This window comes from Hyla sarda, chromosome 1, assembly GCF_029499605.1.
Source record: "Hyla sarda isolate aHylSar1 chromosome 1, aHylSar1.hap1, whole genome shotgun sequence".
In the NCBI taxonomy this organism is placed as follows: domain Eukaryota; kingdom Metazoa; phylum Chordata; class Amphibia; order Anura; family Hylidae; genus Hyla; species Hyla sarda.
Window position 1 is genome coordinate 407,584,701 of NC_079189.1, and position 26,991 is coordinate 407,611,691.

A 26,991-nucleotide genomic window follows, 5' to 3' on the forward strand; every position below is an offset into this window, starting at 1 on the left:
CAGGTTCCATAAATAGTGCCTTTATTCTGTTGCCAACAATGGAGAGCAACTACAGATAAGTGATGTCCTAAATTTTTAGTTACCTTACCAACTCTTTAAAGTGAGGGAACATGAGGTTTAAATTAATTATATAAAGATAAATGAATTAATAAATTTATTAAGTATACCTATTAACCTGTTAAGAACCAGGCCCATTTTGGCCTTAACCCCTTAAGGACTGAGCCCTTTTTCACCTTAAGGACTCGGCCATTTTTTGCAATTCTGACCACTGTCACTTCAAACATTAATAACTCTGGAATGCTTTTAGTTATCATTCTGATTCCGAGATTGTTTTTTCGTGACATATTCTACTTTAACATAGTGGTAAAATGTTGTGGTAACTTGCATCCTTTCTTGGTGAAAAATCCCAAAATTTGATGCAAAATTTGCAAATTTAGCATTTTTCTAACTTTGAAGCTCTTTGCTTGTAAGGAAAATGGATATTCCAAATACTTTTTTTTTTTATTCACATATACAATATGTCCACTTTATGTTTGCATCATAAAATTTATGAATTTTTACTTTTGGAAGACACCAGAGGGCTTCAAAGTTCAGCAGCAATTTTCCAATTTTTCACAAAATTTTGAAACTCGCTTTTTTTCAGGGACCAGTTCAGGTTTGAAGTGGATTTGAAGAGTCTTCATATTAGAAATACCCGATAAATGACCCCATTATAAAAACTGCACCCCCCAAAGTATTCAAAATTATATTCAGCAAGCGTTTTAACCCTTTAGGGGTTTCACAGGAATAGCAGCAAAGTGAAGGAGAAAATTCACAATCTTCATTTTTTACACTCGCATGTTCTTGTAGACCCAATTTTTTAATTTTTGCAAGGGGTAAAAAGGAGAAAATTTTTACTTGTATTTGAAACCCAATTTTTCTCAAGTAAACACATACCTCATATGTCTATGTTAATTGTTCGGCGGGCGCAGTAGAGGGCTCAGAAGGGAAGGAGCGACAAATGGTTTTTGGGGGGCATGTCACCTTTAGGAAGCCCCTATGGTGCCAGAACAGCAAAAAACCCCACATGGCATACCATTTTGGAAACTAGACCCCTCAGGGAACATAACAAGGGGTAAAGTAAACCTTAATACCCCACAGGTGATTCACGACTTTTGCATATGTAAAAAAAAAAAAAAAAAAAATTTTTTTACCTAAAATGCTTGGTTTCCCAAAAGTTTTACATTTTTAAAAAGGGTAATAGCAGAAAATACCCCCCAAAATTTGAAGCCCAATTTCTCCCAATTCAGAAAACACCTCATATGGGGGTGAAAAGTGCTCTACTGGCACATTTGGCTTTTTTGAAGGAAATTTTGCTCTGGGGGCATGCCGCATTTAGGAAGCCCCTATGGTGCCAGGACAGCAAAAAAAAAACCTTATGGCATACCATTTTGGAAACTAGACCCCTCGGGGAACGTAACAAGGGGTAAAGTGAACCTTAATACCCTACAGGTGTTTCGCGACTTTTGCATATGTAAAAAAAAATAGAAAAAATGTACCTAAAATGCTTGGTTTCCCAAAAATTTTTAATTTTTACAAAGGGTTAAAGCAGAAAATACCCCCCAAAATTTGAAGCCCAATTTCTCTCGATTCAGAAAACACCCCATATGGGGGTGAAAAGTGCTCTGCTGGCGCACTACAGGTCTCCGAAGAGAAGGAGTCACATTTGGCTTTTTGAAAGCAAATTTTGCTCTGGGGGCATGCCGCATTTAGGAAGCCCCTATGGTGCCAGAACAGCAAAAAAAAAAACACATGGCATACTATTTTGGAAACTAGACCCCTCGGGGGAACGTAACAAGGGGTTAAGTGTACCTTAATACCCCACAGGCGTTTCACGACTTTTGCATATATAAAAAAAATTATTTATTTTTTTTTACCAAAAATGCTTCTTTTCCCAAAAATTTTACATTTTTAAAAAAGGGTAAAAGCTGAAAATACCCCCCAAAATTTGTAACACAATTTCTCCTGAGTACGGCTATACCCCATATGTGACCCTAAACTGTTGCCTTGAAATACGACAGGGCTCCAAAGTGAGAGCGCCATGCGCATTTGAGGCCTAAATAAGGGATTGCATAGGGGTGGACATAGGGGAATTCTATGCCAGTGATTCCCAAACAGGGTGCCTCCAGCTGTTGTAAAACTCCCAGCATGCCTGGACAGTCAGTGGCTGTCTGGTAATACTGGGAGTAGTTGTTTTGCAACAGCTGGAGGCTCCGTTTTGGAAACCGTGGCGTACCAGACGTTTTTCATTTTTATTGGGGAGGGGGGCTGTGTAGGGGTATGTGTATATGTAGTGTTTTTTACTTTTTATTTTATTTTGTTAGTGTAGTGTAGTGTTTTTAGAGTACAGTCGCACGGGCGGGGGTTCACAGTAGTTTCTCGCTGGCAGTTTGAGCTGCGGCAGAAAATTTGCCGCAGCTCAAACTCGCAGCCGGATACTTACTGTTAACCTCCACCCATGTGAGTGTACCCTGTACATTCACATGGGGGGGGGGGGGGGCACATCCCGCTGTTGCAAAACTACAACTCCCAGCATGCACTGACAGACTGTACATGCTTAGAGTTATAGTTTTGCAACAGCTGTTGGCACACTGGTTATGTATCACTGAGTTTGTGACCTTACTCAGTGTTTCAAAACCAGTGTGCCTCCACCTGTTGCAAAACTACAACTCCCAGCATGTACGGTGCATGGTGTAAGGTGACTGCTGGGAGTTGTAGTTTGCAACAGCTGGAGGCACACCGGTCGTGAAACACTGAGTTAGGTAAAAAAAACTGAGTTTCACAACCAGTGTGCCTTCAGCTGTCACAAAACTACAACTCTCAGCAGTCACCGACAGCCAATGGGAATGCTGGGAGTTGTAGATATGCAACCAGCAGATGCACCACTACAACTCCCAGCATGCACTTTAGCTATTTGTGCAAGCTGGGAGTTGTAGTTATACAACAGCTGAAGGTACACTTTTCCATAGAAAAAATGTGCCTCCAGCTGTTGCAAAACCATAAGTCCCAGCATGCCCATAAGGGAATGCTGGGAGTTGTGGTGGTCTGCCTCCTGCTGTTGCATAACTACAGCTCCCAGCATGCCCTTTTTGCATGCTGGGAGCTGTTGCTAAGCAACAGCAGGAGGCTGTCACTCACCTCCTGCTGCTGCTCCGTCGCAGGACAGTCCCTCACTGCGGCCGTCGCTCTTGGGGCCCCGATCCCAACAGGGACGCCGGGGATCGGGGTCCCCAGCACCCGGGGTCTTCTTCCCGCACCCGCTCACGTCCTCCGGAAGAGGGGCGGAGCGGGTGCGGGAGTGGCACCCGCAGCAGGCGCCCTGATTGGTCGGCCAGTAATCCGGCCGACGAATCAGGGCGATCGTTAGGTGGCACCAGTGCCACCTCACCCCTGCTGGCTCTGGCTGGCCCCGATCAGCCAGTAATTCCGGGTCACTGGAGACCCGATTGACCCGGAATCGCCGCAGATCGCTGGACTGAATTGTCCAGCGATCTGCGGCCATCGCCGACATGGGGGGCATAATGACCCCCCTGGGCGATATGCCGGGATGCCTGCTGAATGATTTCAGCAGGCATCCGGCTCCGGTCCCCAACCGGCTAGCGGTGGGGACCGGAATTCCCACGGGCGTATGGATACGCCGAACGTCCTTAAGGACTCGGAAAGGGGTTATCCAGGAAAAAACTTTTTTTTATATATCAACTGGCTCCAGAAAGTTAAACAGATTTGTAAATTACTTCTATTAAAAAATCTTAATCCTTTTAGTACTTATGAGCTTCTGAAGTTAAGGTTGTTCTTTTCTGTCTAAGTGCTCTCTGATGACACGTGTCTCGGGAACCGCCCAGTTTAGAAGCAAATCCCTATAGCAAACCGCTTCTAAACTGGGCGGTTCCCGAGACACGTGTCATCAGAGAGCACTTAGACAGAAAAGAACAACCTTAACTTCAGAAGCTCATAAGTACTGAAAGGATTAAGATTTTTTAATAGAAGTAATTTACAAATCTGTTTAACTTTCTGGAGCAAGTTGATATATAAAAAAAATTTTTTTTCCTGCATAACCCCTTTAAAAAAAATCTCATACCATTGTAACAAAATTAGTATGTTTTGAAATTGCCCTATTTTGACCACCTATAACTCTCAGATTTTTCCGTATATGGGGCAATATGAGGGCTCTTTTTTTGCCCCATGATCTGCAGTTTTTATCAGTATCACTTTTGCTTAGGTTTTACTTTTTATAAATTTTTTATAAATTTTTTTTTTTTTATAAAATGTGAAAAAACAGCAATTTTGGACTTTTTAAAAATGTTTTTTACGTTTACACCGTTCACCTTACAGGATAATTAAAAATATATTTGAATAGTTCAGACTTTTACGCATGCGGCAATACCAAATATGTGTATTAATTATTTTTTTTACGCTTTTTTGGGGGTTAAGAGGGAAAAACGGACGATTTTTCAAATTTTTTTACTTTTTATTTAACTTTTTTTTTTTTGCACTTTTTATGTCCCCATAGGGGACTATCTATAGCAATCCTTTGATTGCTAATACTGTTCAGTGCTATGCATAGGGCATAGCACTGATCAGTATTATCGGTGTTCTTCTGCTCTGGTCTGCTCGATCTCAGACCAGAGCAGAAGACCCCGGGAGACGGCCGGAGCAAGGTGAAGGGACCTGCGGCCTCCATGCCGGATGATCGGATCCCCGCAGCAGCGCTGCGGGCGATCCGATTGTCCATTCAAAATACTGCACTGTATTGATCACGGCATCTGAGGGGTTAATGGCGAACATCCGCGCGATCGCAGATGTCCACCATTACCGGCGGGTCCCTGGCTGCTTATAGCAGCCGGAACCTACCTAGCATGACGCGAGCACAGCTCCGGTGCTCGCGATCATGGTGGCGCGTAAATGTACATCATGATGCGTTAAGTACCACGTCACCATGACGTACATTTACGTTCATTGTCGTTAAGGGGTTAATTGATAAAACAAACAGTTTTTAAAAATCATTATATAAGTAAAAATACATAGTTACAAAAGTAGCACCGGATGTGATTCGGCCAGAGTTCTTTCGGACAGTTAGAAGAATAATTTTTTGGGAATTGTGTTTGTATTTAAAAAAGTACAGTGCAGCTGTTAAGACTAATAAATAAATAGAGGCAATCAGACTCTTTAACCCCTTAAGGACTCAGCCCATTTGGACCTTAAAGGGGTATTCCAGGAAAAAACTTTTTTTATATATCACCTGGCTCCAGAAAGATAAACAGATTTGTAAATTACTTATATTAAAAAATCGTAATCCTTTCAGTACTTATGAGCTTCTGAAGTTAAGGTTGTTCTTTTCTGTCTAAATCCTCTTTGATGACACCTGTCTCGGGAAACGCCCAATTTAGAAGCAAATCCCCATAGCAAACCTCTTCTAAACTGGGCGTTTCCCGAGACAGGTGTCATCAGAGAGGATTTAGACAGAAAAGAACAACCCTAACTTCAGAAGCTCATAAGTACTGAAAGGTTTAAGATTTTTTTAATAGAAGTAATTTACAAATGTGTTTAACTTTCTGGAGCCAGTTGATATATATAAAAAAAAGTTTTTTCCTGGAATACCCCTTTAAGGACTCAAAAAATCATAACTCTTTTATATTTTCATCCACGGACTTGTATGAGGGCTTGTTTTTTGCGCGACCAGTTGTAATGCCATCACTCACTTTACCATAAAATGTATGGCACAACCAAAAAAATACTATTTGTGTGGGGAAATTAAAAAGAAAACCGCAATTTTGCAAATTTTGGAAGGTTTTGTTTTCACGCCGTACAATTTATGGTAAAAATGACGTGTTTTTTATTCTCTGGGTCAATACGATTAAAATGATACCCATGATTATACACTTTTATATTACTGTTGCACTTAAAAAAAATCGCAAACTTTTTAACCAAATTAGTACGTTTAAAATCCCCCTATTTTGAAGACCTACAACTTTTTCATTTTTCCGTATAAGCGGTGGTTTGAGGGCTCATTTTTTTGCGCCGTGATCTGTAATTTTTATTAATACCATATTTGCTTATACAAAACTTTTATTACATATTTTATAACATTTTTTTGGAATAAAATTTATAAAAAAAAGCAGCCATTTTGGACTTTTTTATTTTTTTACATTCACGCCGTTCACCGTACGGGATCATTTACATTTTATTTTAATAGTACGGATATTTACGCACGCGGCGATACCAAATATGTATATAAAAATTTTTTTTACACTTTTTGGGGGTAAAATAGGGAAAATGGGACAATTTATGTTTTTATTGGGGAAGGGGGTTTTCACATTTTTTTTACTTAATTTTTTTTTTACTTTTTTTACTTTTATTTTTACACTCTTATATTCCCCATAGGGGACTATTTATAGCAACCATTCGATTGCTAATCCTGTTCAGTGCTATGTATAGGACATAGCACTGATCAGGGTTATTGGTCTTCTTCTGCTCTGGTCTGTGGGTAGGCAGATCAGAGCAGAAGACTCCCGGAAGACAGCGGAGGCAGGTGAGGGGACCTCCGTCTGCCGTGCAGGAGGATCGGATCGCCGCGGCAGCACTGCGGGCGATCCGATCATCCTGTTAAGTGATCGCGATGCTGCAGATGCCGTGATCTGTATTGATCACGGCATCTGAGGGGTTAATGGCTCACATCCGCAGGATCGCCGGTGTCCGCCATTACCGGCGGGTCCCTGGCTGCGATCCACATCCGGGACCTGCCGAGCATGATGTCGGCATCGATACGATGCCCGCGGTTATGCTCAGGACGTAAATGTACGTCCTGGTGCGTTAAGTACCACATCACCAGGACGTACATTTACGTCCTGCGTCGTTAAGGGGTTAAAGAAAAAAGGCATAAAATAGAGCATGTATAAGAATAGTGTTAAGAAAGATGTACGGACGTAAAGGAAGAAAGGTTTTTATAAATGGGAAACTAGGTGACGTGATGACGTCAAGGTATTTGTAGCCATAGTGAGAGAGTAAGAATGAACGGACGCAGGATCAGGGTATGTTAATGTAAGCAGCGGCCCCATGACAGATCTTACTGGCACGCACAGAACATTAGAAAAGGTATATTCGTAAGCTTATAAACCAGATGAATTATAAAGACTAAGGCTGGGTCCACACTACGTTTTCCCCCATACGGGAGCTCCCGTATGTCATTCATTTCAATGAGCCGACCGGAGTGAAACGTTCGGTCCGGTCGGCTCATTTTTGCGCCGTATGCGCTTTTACAACCGGACCTAAAACAGTGGTCAACCACGGTTTTAGGTCCGGTTGTAAAAGCGCATACAGCGCAAAAATGAGCCGACCGGACCGAACGTTTCACTCCGGTCGGCTCATTGAAATGAATGACATACGGGAGCGCATACGGTCACATACGGGAGCGCGAGCTTTTAGCTCCCCCCTGCCGTATGCGCTCCCGTATGGGACAAAACGTAGTGTGGACCCAGCCTAAGAGAGACTAGGAAGAGGAATACTGGTATTAAGTATATGCACGGATGTCCAAGATTAGGGACCACCGCAAACACATATTGGTAAGTATTGTTATTTACCAATAATAATGATTAGAACATTAAAACATAAGCAAATGTGTATAATTAGATATGTAAAAGTATCATGAATAGCGTATAGGGACTAGCAGACTAGGTAGAATTACTGGAAAGAAGAATGGTAATTACAATGATGTTAGATCGCAATAAGTTAATATTAGGATGATGTTACAAGAAGCGCACAAAGATGGTGACAGTAAAATCAGTTGTGGCAAGGTGTAATTAGATAAATAAAAATTAATAAATATATATAAATAGTGTAAAACTAGCACATGAAGGCCATAAACCAGGTAAGCTGCGCAATAGATACATAGTATAATATAATGGGATGGGGAGCACAGGAGGAGAAGGAGAAGCTGCAAAAGGGGGACAGAACGATATATATCTGAAAAGTATTAATTCAATGTATATTCTCGATATATTCGTTAAGGCCAGATGGAACCAAAGCTTTCAAGCGATATATCCATTAGTTCTCTCTCTTTCTGAGAGAGTTGAAACATTGATTTGTGTCTTTGGATATATGTTCTATGGGGAGATATTTAAACGCACCAAAGTCACAATTGTGGTGTTCTAAAGCATGTTTAGATACACTATATAGGCCCACATTTACTATTCTAAACCCGACTTCTTTTGTCGGGTTCTTTTGGCGCATCTTTGTCTGCAACATGTTGCAGACATCGTGCGCCAGTCTGCGACACGATGCAACATTTTTTCCCGACGGACCCGATGTGGATTCTCCCAAACCCGAAAAAGGGGCGTAACCCGACATTTCTGAGCTTTCCCACGTATTTATAAAGGTTTCCAACCCGAATTTGTTGAATTGTTGTGGATTTTTTCCCGACAGCTCAGAGGAGTTGGAAACCAAAACCAACAAAACCCAGTGCGACAAACAGGATGCGACATAATAATAATAAATACCAGGGGAAAAAAGCAATCGGGTAAGAAAGCAAGATAGACTTACAACCCGATTTTCTAAGTAAATGAGGGCCTATATAGTGTGTAACCATTAGTAACATTCGCACGGTGTTTATTTATGCGGCATCTAAATGGCTGGATGGTGCGACCAACATACTGGAGGCGCACTGGCATTCCATAAGATAAATAACATAAATAGTGCTGCAGTTCATAAAGGATTTGATCTGGAATATTTCGCCAGTTGCTGTAGATTTGAATTCTTTTTTTGCATTCATAAAATTCAGACAACATTTGCAAGCAGTGATATTGCATTTAAAGGATCCCAAGGGGGCTGGTAAAAACAAAATTTGACTGATAGTCTTTTTGGGGATTTTTTGTTTGCTTGGGGCTACTATATTTTTCAGAGATTTAGATTTGCAAAATGTAATATTTGGCTTAGTGGGAATTATACCTTTTAAGAATAGATCTAACCTTAAAATGCCGCAGTGTTTGGATAATAGCTGTCTAACTGTCTTGTGATCCGAGCTGTAGTTAGTGATGAAATTGCTCTTATACCGTAATTAACATTAGTATTAGGGAGACATTTTTCTTTCGGTAAAAGACAGGTGTGTTGATCCAGCATAGCTGCTTTTTTCTGGTATTGGTGACTAGAGGTTTCGGGTATCCTTTCTTTTTAAATCTAGCCATCAGAGTGTTACTTTGTTGCAGATATTTTTCTTTTTTTGTACAGTTACGTCTGATTCTTTTGAACTGTCCAAAAGGGATATTTAGTAACCATTTATTGTAGTGTGCGCTTGTGTAATCTAAATAATTGTTACTGTAAACACGTGTAAAAAAAATTCGGGTCTCCAATTGCTTATGTTTGTTATGTGATACTTAAATATATACAATAACCCCAATGGGTAACTGATCCAACGCTAACTGAGAATAGCAAAAAAAAATGGAAAATGCGTATATAGATCAAGAATTATCTTTATTAAATACAAAAAACATTAAAAAGCCCACAAGGGGTAAAGGATATAGAAAATACAATAATGCAAATAGTCACCATGGACCAGACTAAAAAGCGGTGGCTAGAAACACAGTAAAAATTCACATATGATAAGGTGCAAGGGAAGGCATGTTATGAACAATCCCTGATATTTGGGACTAAGCCCATACTACACACTGCAATACAATATAGTAAACACTAAACAAATGTAAAAGAATTTAAGTACAAAGTTGTATATAAAAAGGGTATATAGCCACAGTGAGACGGAGTGTACCTGAGTAGCCACACATTCAACCCAACGTTTCGCTACTGCTTCATCGGGGGCGTGGCCTAAGACAATTCCACCCCTTCTTTTTATATCACTATGCACCAATCATGGCAGTGACGTCTTTTCTATGCGACAGCACGATTGTTGGCGCGCACTCTAATTAGGCTGCATCGATACACAGGTATGATGGGCGGATCTCATGCCCTATTGGTTATTGCTACAGTCCCCCGGCCAGGTGGGTTAGTTTCTATTCTATCCTCCTTGATTAGGACGCAGCATGATGACCTGTATCTGGGACGTACTGCCATGATTGGTGCATAGTGATATAAAAGAAGGGGTGGAATTGTCTTAGGCCACGCCCCGGATGAAGCAGTAGCGAAACGTTGTGTTGAGTGTGTGGCTACTCAGGTACTCTCCGTCCCACTGTGGCTATATACTCTTTTTATATACAACTTTGTTCTTATATTCTTTTACATTTGTGGAGTGTTTACTATATTGTATTGCAGTGTGTAGTATGGGCTTAGTCCCAAATATCAGGGATTGTTCATAACATGCCTTCCCTTGCACCTTATCATATGTGAATTTTTACTGTGTTTCTAGCCACCGCTTTTTAGTCTTGGCCATGGTGACTATTTGCATTATTGTATTTTCTATCTCCTTTACCCCTTGTGGGCTTTTTAATGTTTTTTTGTATTTAATAAAGATAATTCTTGATCTGTATACGCATTTTCCTCTTTTTTGCTATTGTTATGTGATACTGTAATGTCTAAAAATTCAGCATCGTTAAAAAATAGGTTACTAGTGAATTCAGGGTTCCATGTGTTTTGATTAATATCTTTAACCTGTTGGGGACGCCCGTGGGAATTTCAGTCCCCACCGCGCGGCGGGTGGGAACCAGGATGCCTGCTGAAATCATTCAGCATGCATCCCGTGCAAATGCCTGGGGGGTCCTGAGACCCACCCCCCCATGTCGGCGATCGCCGATTAATACAGATCGGCGACTTGCGACTATTCCAGGCTGAGCGCATCTCTGATGACCCGATAGCCCGTAAAATAGGGAGGATAGGAGCAAGGTGGCAGGGGCAGGGTTGAACGTTCATTTCCCCCCGCTCTGCCCACCCCTGGATGTCGGGGCAGAGCAGGGGAAGATGACGGCGAGGTGCGGGGGGCTGTGGATGCGGCGGGGACCAGGATTAGATGCTGCAGTGAAGATTGCCGTAAAGTGATCTTCAAAACTACAACTCCCAGCATGCCCAGACTTTTAAAGGCTGGGAGTTGTAGTTTTGCGACATCTGGAGGGCCACAGTTTGGAGACCAGTGTGCAGTGGTCTCCAAACTGTGTCCTTCCAGATGTTGCAAAACTACAACTCTCAGCATGCCCAGACAGTCCAGGCATGCTGGGAGTTGTAGTTCTGTAACATATGGCTCTTCAGATATTGCAGAACTACAACTCCCAGCATGCCCGGACAGTCTCAGCATTCTGGGAGTTGTAGTTTTGCAACATCTGGAAGGGCACACTTTGGAGATCACTATACAGTGGTGTCCAAACTGTAACACTTCAGATGTCAATTCAAACCATGCCGAGACTGTCCAAGCATGCTGGGAGTTGTAGTTCAGCAACATCTATCCCTTCAGATGTTGCCGAACTACAGCTCCCAGCATGCCTGGGCAGTCTGGGCATGCTTGGAGTTGAAGTTTTGCAACACCCTTTAGGTGTTTCACAGGAATAGCAGCAAAGTGAAGGAGAAAATTCAAAATCTTAATGTTTTACACTCACATGTTCTTGTAGACCCAGTTTTTGAATTTTTACAAGGGTAAAAGGAGAAAAATCTTCCTAAAATTTGTAACCCAATTTCTCTCGAGTAAGGAAATATCTCACATGTCGATGTGAAGTGTTCTTTGGGTGCACTAGAGGGCTCAGAAGGGAAGGAGCGACAATGGGATTTTGGAGAGTGAGTTTTTCTGAAATGGTTTTTGGGGGGCATGTCACATTTAGGAAGCCCCTATGGTGCCAGAAAAGCAAGAAAAACCCCACATGGCATACTATTTTGGAAACTACACCCCTCAGGGAATGTAACAAGGCATCTAGTGAGCCATAACACCCCCCAGGTGTTCGACGACTTTTCGTTAAAGTTGGACGTGTAAATTAAAATTTTTTTTTCACTAAAATGCATATTTTTTCCCCAAAATTTTAAATTTTTACAAGGAGTAATAGGAGAATATGTCCCCAAAATGTGTAACCCCATCCCTTCTGAGTATGGAAATACCCCATGTGTGGACGTCAAGTTCACTGCGGGCGCACTACAATGCTCAGAAGAGAAGGAGTCACATTTGGCTTTTGGAAAGCAAATTTTGCTGAAATGGCATACTATTTTGGAAACTACACCCCTCAAGGAACGTAACATGGGGTACAGTGATCCTTAACACCCCAGAGGTGTTTGATGACTTTTAGTTAAAGTTGGATGTGTAAATGAATTTTTTTTTATCACTAAAATGCTGGTTTTTCCCCAAATTTTACATTTCTACAAGGGGTATGGAAATACCCCATGTGTGGACGTCAAGTGCTCTGCTGGCACACTACAATGGTCAGAAGAGAAGGAGCGCCATTGAGATTATGGAGAGAGAATTTGGTTGGAATAGAAGTCGGGGGCCTTGTGCATTTACAAAGCCCCCGTGGTGCCAGAACAGTGGACCTCACCCCACATGTGACCCCATTTTGGAAACTACACCCACCACAGAATTGAATAAGGGGTGCAGTGAGCATTTACACCCCACTGGCATTTGACAAATCTTTGGAACAGTTGGTTGTGCAAATGAAAAATAAAATTTTCACGGACCACTGTTTCAAAAATCTGTCACACCTGTGGGGCATAAATGCTCACTGCACCCCTTACATTACATTCCGTGAAGGGTGTAGTTTCCAAAATGGGGTCACATATGGGGGGGGTAAATTTTTCTGGCACTATGGGGGCTTTGTAAACACACGTGGCCTTCAATTCCGGACAAATTTTCTCTTCAAAATCCCAATGGCGCTCCTTCTCTTCTGAGCATTGTAGTTCGCCCGCAGAGCACTTTACATCCACATAAGAGGTATGTTCTTACTCAGAAGAATTGGGGTTACAAATTTTGGGGGGCTTTTTTCCTATATTCCCATGTGAAAATGAAAAATTTAGGGTAACACCAGCATTTTCCCATCCAACTTTAACGAAAATTCATCAAACACCTGTTCAGGCTCACTATACCCCTTGTTATGTTCTGTGAGGGGTGTAGTTTCCAAAATGGGGTCACATATGGGTATTTATTTTTTTGCGTTTATATCAGAACCGCTGTAAAATCAGCCAAACCTGTGCAAATCACCAATTTAGACCTCAAATGTACATAGTGCACCCTCACTCCTGAGCCTTGTGCGTCCACACAGCATTTTACGCCCACATATGGGGTATTTCCGTACTCGGGAGAAATTGCGTTACAAATTTTGGGGGTCCTTTTTTCCTTTTACCTCTTGTGAAAATAAAAAGTATGGGGCAACACCAGCATGTTAGTGTAAAAAAAATTTTTTAACCGGCTGATGTAGACACAAACTTTTACTTTTCTTAAGGGGTAAAAGGAGAAAAAGCCCCCCAAAATTTGTAACTCAGTTTCTCCCGAGTACGGAAATACCCCATATGTGGCCCTAAACTGTTTCCTTGAAATAAGTCAGGGCTCCAAAATGAGAGACCACCATGCGCATTTGAGGACTAAAATAGGGATTGCATTGGGGTGGACATAGGGATATTCAACGCCAGTGATTCCCAAACAGGGGGCCTCCAGCTGTTGCTAAACTCCCAGCATGCCTGGACGGTCAGTGGCTGTCCAGAAATTTTGGGAGTTGTTGTTTTACAACAGCTGGAGGCTCCATTTTGGAAACACTGCCGTACGATGTTTTTTATTTTTATTGTAGTGTTTTACCCTTTATTATGTGTTAGTGTAGTGTTTTTAGGGTACATATGCACTGGCACAGGTTTACAGTGAGTTTCCCGCTAGGAATTTGCACTGCGGCAGAAAATTTGCCGCAGCTCAAACTTGAAGCAGGAAACTTACTGTAAACTTGCCCGTGTGAATGTACCCTGTACATTCACATGGGGGGTAAACCTCCAGCTGTTGCAAAACTACTTTTGCAACAGCTGGAGGCACAACTGGTTGGAAAACCTTCAGTTAGGTTCTGTTACCTAACTCAGTATTTTCCAACCAGGGAGCCTCCAGCTGTTGCAAAACTACAACTCCCAGCATGTACTGATTGTTGAAGAGCATGCTGGGAGATGTAGTTATGCAACAGCTGGAGGTATGCAACTACAACTCCCAGCATGGCGAGACAGCTGTTTGACCATGCTGGGAGTTGTAGTTTTGCAAGATCTGGTGGGCCACAATTTAGAGACCACTGCAGTGTGATCACCAAACTGTAGCCATCTAAATCTTGCAAAACTACAAATCCCAGTAGTTTTGCAACATCTGGGGGGGGGGCTGCAGTTTAAAGACCACTGTATAGTGGTTTCCAAACTTTAGCCCTCCCCCCCCCCCCCAGATGCTAGGCAACTACTCACCGGCTTCCGTAGTCTTCACGAGGGAGCCACACGTCGTCGCCACCCGCTGCCACCGGTCAGGTAAGGGACCTCCATCGCTGCCGGTCACGCTACAGTTCCCGCTTTCTGCCCGGATTAAAGTCGGTGTGCACGACGGAGGAACCAAACTTAAACCCTCCAACCCCCCCCCCCCCCCCGCCCCCGATCAGCTATTAATCGTCGCTTCTTGATGACCAATAGCAGGGATAGGAGGGGTGGCACCCCTGCCACCTAACTCCTATCGCTTCAGGGGGACCGGGGGGGACTGGACACCGTATGACCCGGATCCGCCGAAAATCGCCGGTCTCAATTGACCTGCGATTTCCGCCAATCGCCGACATGGGGGGGTCTTAGGACCCCCCTGGGCATATGCACGGGATGCCTGCTGATAGATATCAGCAGTCATCCCGGTCCCCGACTGGCTAGTGACAGTGACCGGAATTCCCACGGGCGTATCCATACTTCCTGCATCCTGCAGAGGTTAAAATTTAACTTTTTGGCCGGAATGAGCAAAGGTACGTTTGGAGAAGAAGGGGAACAGAATTTTATGAAAAGAACCTCTGTCCAACTGTTAAGCGTGGGGGGTGGATCAATCATGCTTTGGGGTTGTATTTCAGCCAATGGCACAGGGAACATCTCATTAGTAGAAGGAAAAATGGATTTACTAAAATTTCAGCAAATTTTGGATGCTAACTTGATGCCATCTGTGAAAAAGCTGAAGTTAAAGGGAAGATGGCTTCTACAAATGGATAATGATCCTAAACACACCTCGAAATCCACGGGGGATTACATTAAGAGGCGTAAACTGAAGGTTTTGCCATGGCCTTCACAATCTCCTGACCTCAACATAATTGAAAATCTATGGATAGACCTTAAAAGAGAAGTGGGTGACAGACAGCCCAGAAATATCAAAGAGCTGGAAGACTTTTGTAAGGAAGAATGGGCAAAGATACCTCAAACAAGAATTGAAAGACTCTTGGCTGGCTACAAAAAGCGTTTACAAGCTGTGATACTTGCAAAACGGGGCAGTACAAGATATTAACTCTGCAGGGTGCCAAAACATTTTTTTGTTTTCTGTTATTTTGAAAGTGTAAATGATCGAAATAAAATCTAACTTTTGTTGACATAAGAATGTCTAATCTGTAATTTGATGCCTTTTGGAGAATTTTCCATCTTTCCTTGGCTTCTTTATGCACATTAATACAAATTTTTACCTGGGGTGCCCAAACTTTTGATCCCCACTGTATATAATGATTTTTTAAAACTGTCTGTTTTATCAATTAATGTGTATACTTTTTAATTTATCTTTATATAATCGTGATATTTATAGTTTGCTCTTTTTTTGCATGTTTTAACTACTGTCACGCAGTATATCGGGCTTACCACGCCCCCCTTTCCTTCTCCTGCCTTTGGCGTTTTTTTTTTTTTACATATATATATATATATATATATATATATATATATAGAAGTTGTGTACTGCTTTTACTTCACATCTGCAATTGAAAAAGGGTAGGATTATACCCGAAACGCGTCTTGCTCATGGATGTACCTGCTGACTGTCTTTCAAATAAAGTACGGTTGTGTTAATTACACTTGTAACTCCTTCTTTATGTGGGATAGCGCCATTTCTTGGAGTTTTCTTTTTTTTCTTTTCTTTGTGCGACAGATTTAAACCCGTGCGACAGAAAAAAAACAGAGATGGATGACGGATTAGTAAATCAGAGGGAAAAAAATGAGTAAAAAGAAAAACACTCCACATTAAACACTCAGGTTTAAGTAAATCAGGGCCTATATGCCAGCATACCTTTTTGCCAGTATGGGCTCATTCACCAGAATGTAGGCTACACTACTGTAAAGATGTAGATGTAACCTTAAAGTGTACCTGTTTCTTTAAAACAACATTTTGAAATGTCCTAAAGATACCGTATGTAAAAAGTTTTAATTGGCTGGGGGTCTGAGTGTTCAGACCCCAACCATTCGCTAGATAGAGCTGGGAGAAAAGCACAGCAGACCGAGACAATCCCATTGACTTACATTGTAAGTTTGTCTTCCATCCAATATTGAAGAAAGAAGGTACGGAGGGTCCAGCACTTCGTTGCAAGCAGCTTTATTGAAGGAACATCACACCATAAAAACAACGTTTTTTATGGTGTGATGTATCTTCAATAAAGCTGCTTGCAACAAAGTGCTGGACCCTCCTTACCTTCTTGCCCAAACTATACAGCTCGAGAAAAGAAACATGTTCTCTATTACAGTTTTCTATGATTCACTCTGAATGCTGCAGCATTTCAGAGGAATCCTAGCTTAAAATAAGGCAACTCTATAAACACTATAGGGGAGATTCATCAATACCTGTGAAGAGGAAAAGCCAATTAGTTGCCCATAGCAACCAATCAGATTGCTTCTTTCATAAAAAAAAAAAGGCCTCTGAAAAATGAAAAAAGCAATCTGATTGGTTGCTATGGGCAGCTAGTTAATTTATTTTTTTTGATGAATCTCCCCACATACGGAGATTTTATGCACAGGTATAGTGCGGGAGACGCTGAACATTTTGAGTCCTACCTTGCCCGGATGCACTGCGCCGTTCGCCCGTTACAGCAGTTTTTCTGTATATTTAAATTAGCTGCTAACTGGCACGGGCGGGGTTACTGCCTTCATCTGGCACTGTGACGTAACCGCCGCCCGGGCCGCAGCACCACCCGGCTAATTAATATTCATATAATGTCTTACACTCTCCTTCTCATCCCGGCCGATACTGCGCATGTGCGGGATTTCCTACTATACCCGGAAGCGGTCTTCAGCGCTACTTCATTATATAGCTAATAGTTGGTAGGAAACAACCTTACTCCAGCGCTGCTCCAGACTAATGAAGCAGCGCTGAAGACCGCTTCCGGGTATAGTAGGAAATCCCGCACATGCGCAGTATCGGCCGGGATGAGAAGGAGAGTGTAAGACATTATATGAATATTCATTAGCTGGGCGGTGCTGCAGGCCGGCCGGCGGTTACGTCACAGTGCCAGATGAAGGCAGTAACCCCGCCCGTGCCAGTTAGCAGCTAATTTAAATATACAGAAAAACTGCTATAACGGGCGAACAGCGCAGCGCATCAGGGCAAGGTAGGACACAAAATGTTCAGAGTCTCCCGAACTATCCATTGGTACCTGTGGATAGTGCGGGAGAAAACATATGACAGTTTTCCTTTAAAATGTACCCCCAATGTTGTGGGCACTTTTATGAAAAATGCTTATAGTGCAGCACTGTGCACTATATAGTCATTTTTCTTAATCACTTTTATTTTGCATTTGGCATCAGAATACATTTTCAAGGTACCTGTTTTCCCCACTTCCTGCTGCTTATAGAAGCTCTGTCTCCTAATGCACAGTTATAAGCAGAGGGAGAATGGGCGCTTGGTAAAGATATTCCGGTGTCAAAGTGAAAGTGATTTAGAAAAAGGACTATTGTGAACATGGTTTGTTTTTGAGTATTGTCACTTTTGGGGGAAAGAAAGTTGCACTAACAATTTTTATATATTTTTTTTTTCATCTAGAGCATCGAGTCCAGGACACATCCACAATTGGTTCAAGTCATCGATCTTTTCTGGACATTAAGGCTGGATTCAATGCAATAAGTGAAAGGACAGTAAGTGCTCTCCTGACGGCAAGGGGTGAGTATAGAAAAGACAGCAAAAAAAAAAAACTACAAAGGATAAAAATGTGCAACAATATTAAACAGTTAACCTTTTTTTTAGGTTCTCGTACCCGTGCTTCTGTTCCTTTCTCTTCTTGTGACAATAGTTCTTCCCCTCCATCATCTCTCAGCCTTGCACTTACATCAGGACAAAGCCCTCGGAGGCTGCGGTCACCTGGAGGGGTCTCTCTTCCAGAAAAAATCAGTGAAGAGATAGGTGAAGCCTTCACAGGTAAAAAATAAAAATAAAAAAAAAGCTTTATATGTTTCTTAAATTGTACCTGTCACATAAAATAAAAAACTCTTGACAAGTCACAGAGACATTAGTGTTGGGGATAAGGATTGGGGGCTTTACTTCACCGAGTATCTCACAGGGGTGTGGAATTTTTTTTTAAAACTACTTGTCCAATGGACTAAAACGGAGCAGAATCTACAAGTCCCTCATAACAATCCACTTGTCCTGGTACAAAATAATTGTAACCCAAATAGTATGTAAATAAGGTATTTTCTTAATAAAAACTTGATAGGCAGACCAGTATGTCACCCCATTAGGTGGATAGGGTCCCTGATAAGTAAGTCCGCCCCACTAATGGAATACTGCAGTGCAAAATAACTTATCCTGACCGCTGGGAAACCCCTCCCCCCGATCTCTTGTAAGGAGCCCCGGCAGGAATGGGGGCTTGTCCGCATTATGCAGCGGCCGACATAGATAGATACATGGAGGGGACATTTCAGCAGCCGTGTCATGCAGGGGCCTATGCTGGGGCCTCATACAAGAGATGGGGGGTTGTCCCAGCGGTCAGACCCCCGCGATCTATCACTTATGGGGATAAGTTATTTTGCACTACAGTATTCCTTTAAGTAGGTAGTCCCCCTTCTGGTAGGTATGTCCCTTTATCAGGTAGGGATCAAGTAGGGCCCCTGCGCCATTATGTTACCCCCCCCCCACTGATGCCCCCCTGCGCCATTATATTTCCCCCCTCTAATGCCCCTGTGTCATTATATTCCCCCCCCCCCTTTGTTGCCCCCTGTATGATTATATCCCCCCCCCCCCTCTGATGACACTGGGGGCATCAGGGGGGGGGGGATATAATGACACAGGGGGCATCAGAGGGGGGGGAACATAATAACACAGGGGGCATCAGAGGGGGGGGAATATAATGACACAGGGGGCATCAGAGGGGGGGGGGGGATATAATGACACAGGGGGCATCAGAGGGGAATATAATGACCCAGAGGGCATCAGAGGGGGGGGGGAATATAATGACACAGGGGGCATCAGAGGGGGGAAATATAATGACACAGGGGGCATCAGAGGGGGGGGGGGGATATAATGACACAGGGGGCATCAGAGGGGAATATAATGACCCAGGGGGCATCAGAGGGGGGGGGAATATAATGACACAGGGGGCATCAGAGGGGGGAAATATAATGACAGAGGGGGGAATATAATTACCCTGGGGGCATCAGAGGGGGGGATATGATGCCCCCTGTGCCATTATATTCCCCTCCCTTCTGACACCCCCTGTGTCATTATACCCCCCCCCCCTTCTGATGCCCCTCGTGTCATTATATTTGAGCCCAACCCCCCTCTCCTCTTCCACATTATTTACCAAACCTCCCCTCCTCTCTGATTCCCTGCTACCTGTACTCCGGCCCCATGTGTGCTCCGGCAGGTCCTCATATTAGGCAAGTTTATCTCACTCACTCTGAATTCACACAGGTCCGCTAACACTGTTACTGTACTTACATCTCCCTGCAGCAGTCTATAACGAGACCTCCTTGCGGGGATGCGCGCGATAGGTGACACCATCACAGGCGCCACACGGTACGTCAGCGTCCCGACGTCCTGAGCTGCGTATGTGATGACGTCACCAATCGCGCGCATCCCCGCAAGGAAGTCTCATTATAGACTGCTATAAGTTCAATAACAGTGTGAGCGGACCTGTGTGAATTCTTACGGCATTTAACGCTGCTTGCCCGAAGCAGGGCTAAACGCCTGAAGAAATCACCTGCCCGGCATCCGGAACTGGATGTCCCGGGTGTCGGGCGATAGGAATACCACACCCCTGATCTCAGTTCGTTCTCCTAATCAATAGGGGTCTCAGTACTGTGACCCTGACTAATAAAACTACTGAAAAACTAAAAAAGATAACAAAGCCTACCTAGGTCTCTTCATCAGGCATTGTTGAACACAATATCTGAAGAATCAGTTATTTATACTTTGTAAGACATGGAAATTGGTGAGATGATTAAGACAAGTGATGTAGAGGTAAAGCAGAAGCACCAATATCAACATTCCCATGTCGATTAGTGGATAAATATTTGATTCTTCAGAAATCATCATAAACTATGTCTCATGAAGCGACACAAAAAAATGTAATATATTATAATTTCTAGCATTCACCAAAATGCGATCTAAGTTCAATTCTGTTACTAAGCAGATCAGCAAAACTGATCACTGTAGGAAGATACGCTCAGACATCATGTTTGTGCTTGGCATGACCATTAAAAGGCAGCTACAAAAATATTTTCTGTTTTTTCTTTTGAATGTTTTTCATACCAAATTTTCAGTTCTAATTGTAATACTTTTAATTGCTTTCTTGGAAGGTGTATGTATAAAAATTTTAGCAGCGTAACATCAAATTTAACTATGGTAAAAAAGTTGTTGATGAGCCTTTCTGTCATTATGCTGGTCAAATCCTCTTAAAATCTTACTGGAAACTGCATAAAAAACAGACATATTTACATATATTGTATACTTATGGCAAACACCAATACCAGGACTAATGCATTTCAGTGTAGATTTATTGAATGTTATAAGCATTTAGCAGCTGCATGCACCCAAAATGCCCATTCTTTCCCACAGAGCGTCAGCATACCTTTTAGTACCGTATTTAGAAAGGATTAATATAATACAATTGGATATGCCCGGTTTCTTATATTTGTAATTTAGGATTTTTTTTGTGATATTCTTCTGTTTCGTTTAGGTGGTCCAGTGTGCCTAAAGTCAATCTCGCCTATTACAGAGAGAGAAAAGCCAAAGGTAATATTCCATGTAATAACTATATTTATTTATGTATTTATTTAATTTCAATTTAAAAGCAATATCTGTGCTTTACTGTTGTCCATTTATTTTCTCTTTAGGATTTGCCCATTGAAGCAGTTTTTCCATCCACTTCTGTGTAATGGCATGTTCCTTCATTATTTCATAAAAACTTTGCATTACCCTTCCAGTGCCATGAATACTATAGAACATGTTCAGCATTTCAACCACCTCAGCAAATGACGCTGCTTTTACCAAGAAACCAAAAATGAACAAGTCAATGCTCAGCTTTAGGCTGGTCAGTGAAATGATTCTGGTTAGTTAGAAAAAAAAATACAGCTATGATTCTACTGGAACTTGGACTTTCTCTGGCTTTTTGTATTCTTACTACCTGGTGAGAAAGAATTGAATGTTAGTTCTAGTCTTATAATAGTGAAAAAGAAGGCGTAATGAATAGGACCATAATACATATAAAGCGGTATATGGAACCAGATCATTGGATCTTTTAAGCTAAGTTTCCACCACCACCACCACCAAAAACTGCACTGTCATTTTGCACTCCCAAGATGTTTTTAAAAAAAATAGTGGATTTTAGTCTCATGCGATTCTTTTATCATGTGACTCAAGGATTTCTATTGAAGAATTTGGGGGGAAAAACACCAGCGCTAAACCAACATGGCATTTTGGATGGTATTTTTGGCTACCATAGACTTCTGTTGGAGGAAAACGCCAAAAAAAAACACCACTGAGCCCAAAACCAAACATGAACACCTGAGATGAGTATTATAAAAAATAAACGAAAAGGAAAAAAAATGCTAAGTGGGTTTGGCAATTAATAAATCCCTATTTACGTTCAGCTAACATCTTGCAGCATACATTTTTCACCCAAAAAATAACTTTGCAGCATTTGTGATGTTTTTTTGAGGGGCATTTATGCCAGTGGAAGGAAACCTAGCATTACATTCATAGTTCAAAAAATATATAGCTGTAATCCATTTATAAACATGGACATATTTTATCAGACATAGATATATTTTTACAACCATAATACCAATGGTTACTGCAATTTATTACTAATAAGCCTAATATAGCATGACAACTGTCAGTGTCCTCTAAATATAGCCTGGTATGGTGGCTTTACTAGATGGCTATTAATACATATCTCTTATCTGTGGCTGCTCCCTGCTCCAAATACTTATTACAGTATAAATACAGCAATAGAATAAGATTTATATCTGAACGGTACTTGCTAGAAAAAGCCATAGAAACATATCCTATTGCATATCCAGTTCTAAATATGCCAGCCATTTAAAAACGAAGGAGAATAAAAGGGATGAAATATGAAATCAAATACTATGCACTCGCCTCAGATAGACTGCTATACAAATGGATAACTGGATTAATAGAGAAAACTGGACAATGGCAGCCATACAGCTGGGACCTAGTAACAGCTTGAATGGCCTCAGTTATAAGAGCCAGGAAATCAATGCCATATAGGTCAACATATTATGGTGGACAGGTTCAGAGACCTGAGCTATATGATTTATCTCAGCTTCTATGGAGGTGATTCATAATGATGGCACTTTTCTTATCTCCATTATTGTGCCTTTGGTAGAAATCAATGTTCTTCCACCTAGAGCTTGCACTTTTTTTTAAACAATGTTAACCTTCGTTTTCATGCAGTAGCAAATATGCATGCACATATGGGATGTAAAATGAAACCCATGCCTATGAATACCTATATATTTTATGTAGTCTGTGTATATGTCTCTTTAGATCCACATTGCCTTTTGTCCACCCTTCTGCATTTTCTTTCTTCGCTCAATAGAAAGGGTCTAACCTGATATGTAGAGATCAATAAACTCTGCCTGGCAGCCTGCAGCAGAAGCGTTTATAAAGAGATGTATTGATTGTATCCTCTCTACAGGAAACAATGAGATTTGGAGAAAAAGGAGGAGAGAATCTTTGCTCTTTAGTTTTGCTGCAGTACTTCAGGGGGGCTTAGAATGTATTCATCTCTGCTGGGTTATGCCTGACATGGTACACCAATTTGGAACTAGTTATTGTTCTTAAATCTTTGTTTAATGCTATTATGGTACATACCTAATCATGCTTTGTTTTATTCCTTACATGATGGTGCAATCCCTGCCGGACAATGCTTTAGAATGGTACAGTCTGTTTGCATCAGATTGGCGCAGTCTCTGCCATTTGTTTGTCTGGGAAGGAGTTGTAGTAATTGTCCTTCTGCCTTTAGTATAAAAAAAAGTACAATCATTCATAGTGTGCTTTAATTTTATATAAAACAGGTACAAGTAATTTTTTTTTGCAAACAATGACAATGCAATTTAAATGTCCTTGTTCACGATATCATACATTTATTCTGATTGAGCTAGAGAATAGAAAGGCATTGATTTATATAGGCCTAAAGTATTATTCTCACGTATATTTCATCATTAACATCATTTAGCACTTTTTTTTTCTATCCTGTGTATTGTATGTGGTTTGTCTTTGGCACATTTTTTTTATTAATAAACGTGTATGTCTGTCAGTGAATATTCTGCTTAATATTTTTTGGGTTTAATTTTGTATATAATGCTTTGAGTTAGTGTTTGATGTTTCACATTACCAGTCATTACTAGGGAGCACTCTATGATATGATTCTTTTCACAGGCAACCAACGTTATAAGCAAATTATGTGTAACTGAGTGACTAGAAAGAATGAAAAATAGTTTGCTGTAATTGTGAAACAAGAATAATGATATACAGTATGTGTATTTTATATGATTCCATGTAGAAAAAAACAGAGGAGTAAATTGTTTTGGCAGAAAGTATTGGCAGTTCTTGTGGTTGACATAATCAGTCTACATTATTAGCCATACTCTACCATATAGCACCAAAAACAGTATATGCACTTGTGCCTTGTTCTCAATGAAATGTTTTTATCGGTCCTGCACAATGTAAATATATTCCAGGAGTTACAGTGGAAAGAATTTTATGCCTTTTGCAGAATTAAAGGCCTATCTGAAAATGAGTATAGTAGTAAAAGACATAAGAGTTGAGTTATCTTCTGCTGGCAAGGTGGCCAGTAGCAGTTGCCATTAATTCCTCCGACACCTTCATACACATCCATACTCGACTTGGCCGAGCATGTACAGTATGTCTTTTCTTTGGGGAGGCAAGTACTTAAAGGGGTACTCCCATGGAAAACTTTTTTTTTTTTTTAAATCAACTGGTGCCAGAAAGTTAAACAGATTTGTTATTCACTTCTATTAAAAAAATCTTAATCCTTCCAGTACTTTTTAGGGGCTGTATACTAAAGGGAAATACAAAAAGGAAATGATGTCATGACTACAGTGCTCTCTGCTGACCTCTGCTGTCCATTTTAGGAACTGTCCAGAGCAGGAGAAAATCCCCATAGCAAACATATGCTGCTCTGGACAGTTCCTAAAATGGACAGCAGAGGTCAGCAGAGAGCACTGTGGTCATGACATCAGAGGAAATGTATTTCTTTTTTGGATTTCTCTTTAGTATACAGCCCATAAAAACTACTGGAAGGATTAAGATTTGTTTAATAGAAGTGATTTACAAATCTGTTTAACTTGATTTAAAAAAAAAAAAAAGTTTTCCACGGGAGAACCCCTTTAAGCACTGCTTAACACCTCTGGGGTGGCTTAACTACCATGAGAACAAAGCATCGGGCATGTTGAAATTCAGCAAGCCCAATCCTTCTTTTTCCCTGAATCTGCTGTTATGGTACACTCCCATGCACATAGCCTGTGCTGCTAAACTCATCTCAGCTTTGGAAGACTTTGCTCTTATGTATTTGGGAACCTTTAGCTAAAATCTTCAGCTTTATTTAAAGCATTTTAAACTGACAAAATCGCATAATGGGCAATAACAACCAACTTACTAAGACGAGGGAGCTGTATTGCATTGTGCTTCTACTGCTAACCTTTAGCTATACCTGTCTCTTGTCACAGCAAACACAGCAATGTTTTATGAAAATTGTGGGACTGCATAAATAAGCTATTACTAAGGAATCGTTTGATGGGATGTGTCTTTACAGAGGAAGAGGTTCTACGTTTGCTGTCTAAAGATAAGACAAATAAATCACAGGGGTCTGATGGGATACACCCAAAATTATTAAAAGAGCTTAGTGATGAGCTAGCAAAACCGTTAACAGATTTATTTAACCAATCAATGGTAACAGGAGTTGTCCCAGAAGATTGGAAATTAGCAAATATCGTGCCCATTCACAAGAAAGGTAGTAGGGAGGAATCAAGCAACTATAGGCCAGTAAGTCTGACATCAATAGTGGGGAAATTAATGGATACCGTACTAAATCATAGGATTGTGGAACATCTAAAATACCATGGATTGCAAGATGAAAAACATGGGTTTACTTCAGGGAGATCATGTCAAACAAATCTTATTGCGGAGGGGCAGTAGACATCGCATATCTAGATTTTAGTAAAGCTTTTGACACTGTCCCACATAGAAGACTTATTAATAAACTACAGTCATTAAGCTTGGGCTCGGGCATATTGTTGAGTGGATTAGGCAGTGGCTGGGTGACAGACAACAGAGGGTTGTAGTCAATGGAGAATATTCCGAGCAAGGTCTTGTCACCAGTGGGGTGCCTCAGGGATCTGTACTGGGACTAATTTTGTTTAATATCTTCATTAGTGATATCGCAAAAGGTCTCAATGGTAAGGTATGTCTTTTATGACACAAAGATATGTAACAGGGTTGATGTTCCTGGAGGGATACGCCAAATGGAAAAGGAATGGTCAGAACTCTGGCAACTGAAATTTAATGTGAATAAGTGCAAGATATTGCACCTGGGGCAAAAAAAAAACCTCGGGTAGAATATGTGATATAGTCCTGACCTCAGTATCTGAGTAAAGGGATTTAGGAGTAATTATTTCAGAAGACTTAAAGGTAGGAAGACAATGTAATAGAGCAGCAGGAAATGCTAGCAGAATGCTTGGATGTATAGGGAGAGGTATAAGAAGTAGAAAGAGAGAAGTGCTCATGCCGCTGTACAGAACACTGGTGAGACCTCACTTGGAGTATTGTGCGCAGTACTGGAGGCCATATCTCCAAAAGGATATCGATACTCTAGAGAGAGTTCAGAGAAGAGCTAAAAAACTAGTACATGGATTGCAGGACAAAACTTACCAGGAAAGGTTAAAGGACCTTAACATGTATAGCTTGGAAGAAAGAAGAGACAGAGGGGACATGATAGAGACTTTTAAATACATAAAGGGAATCAACACGGTAAAGGAGGAGAGCATATTTAAAAGAAGAAAAACTACCACAAGAGGACATAGTATTAAATGAGAGGGGCAAAGGTTTATGCAGTAATATCAGAAAGTATTACTTTACTGAGAGAGTAGTGGATGCATGGAATAGCCTTCCTGCAGAAGTGGTCGCTGCAAATACAGTGAAGGAGTTTAAACATGCAACGAATAAGCATAAGGCTATCCTTCATATAAGATAGGGCCAGGGACTATTCATAGTATTCAGATTATTGGGCAGACTAGATGGGCCAAATGGTTCTTATGTGCCGACACATTCTATGTTTCTATGTAATACACAACACACAGGATGTGCCACTGCAGAATTAATCAGATTTATAAGTGTTAAAAGTCCCCTAAAATTATCTTAAAATAGAATAGAACTATGAAATTCAAAACATATTTATTATATATATATTTTTTTTAAATGTAACTAATTTCGGGTGCAATACACTTGAGAGTGAAGGTCTTCAGAACAATTTTTTTATATTTGTCAGTTTCATACACCCTAAAGTTTTATTTAATGGGTCACAATCTAATATATTTCCCATACACCTAGAAAACGAGTGTAAT

The 26,991-nt window shown here is 41.2% G+C and overlaps 1 protein-coding gene across 2 annotated transcripts in view; it reads left to right on the forward strand.

The window, feature by feature from the left end:
- ARHGEF40 (Rho guanine nucleotide exchange factor 40) overlaps nucleotides 1-23,947 on the forward strand; it is a 236,045-nt gene extending 212,098 nt beyond the window's left edge. The window contains exons 19-22 of one of the 2 annotated variants that reach the window (XM_056528603.1): nucleotides 17,933-18,049; nucleotides 18,134-18,304; nucleotides 21,063-21,118; nucleotides 21,220-23,946. In XM_056528603.1, coding sequence (XP_056384578.1) covers nucleotides 17,933-18,049; nucleotides 18,134-18,304; nucleotides 21,063-21,118; nucleotides 21,220-21,261 — 386 coding nt within the window. In that variant the 3' untranslated portion in view covers nucleotides 21,262-23,946. Of the gene's footprint in view, nucleotides 1-17,932; nucleotides 18,050-18,133; nucleotides 18,305-21,062; nucleotides 21,119-21,219 lie in introns of both variants that reach the window. The other variant, XM_056528602.1, reaches the window with a different exon arrangement.
- Nucleotides 23,948-26,991: the final 3,044 nt, after the last annotated feature.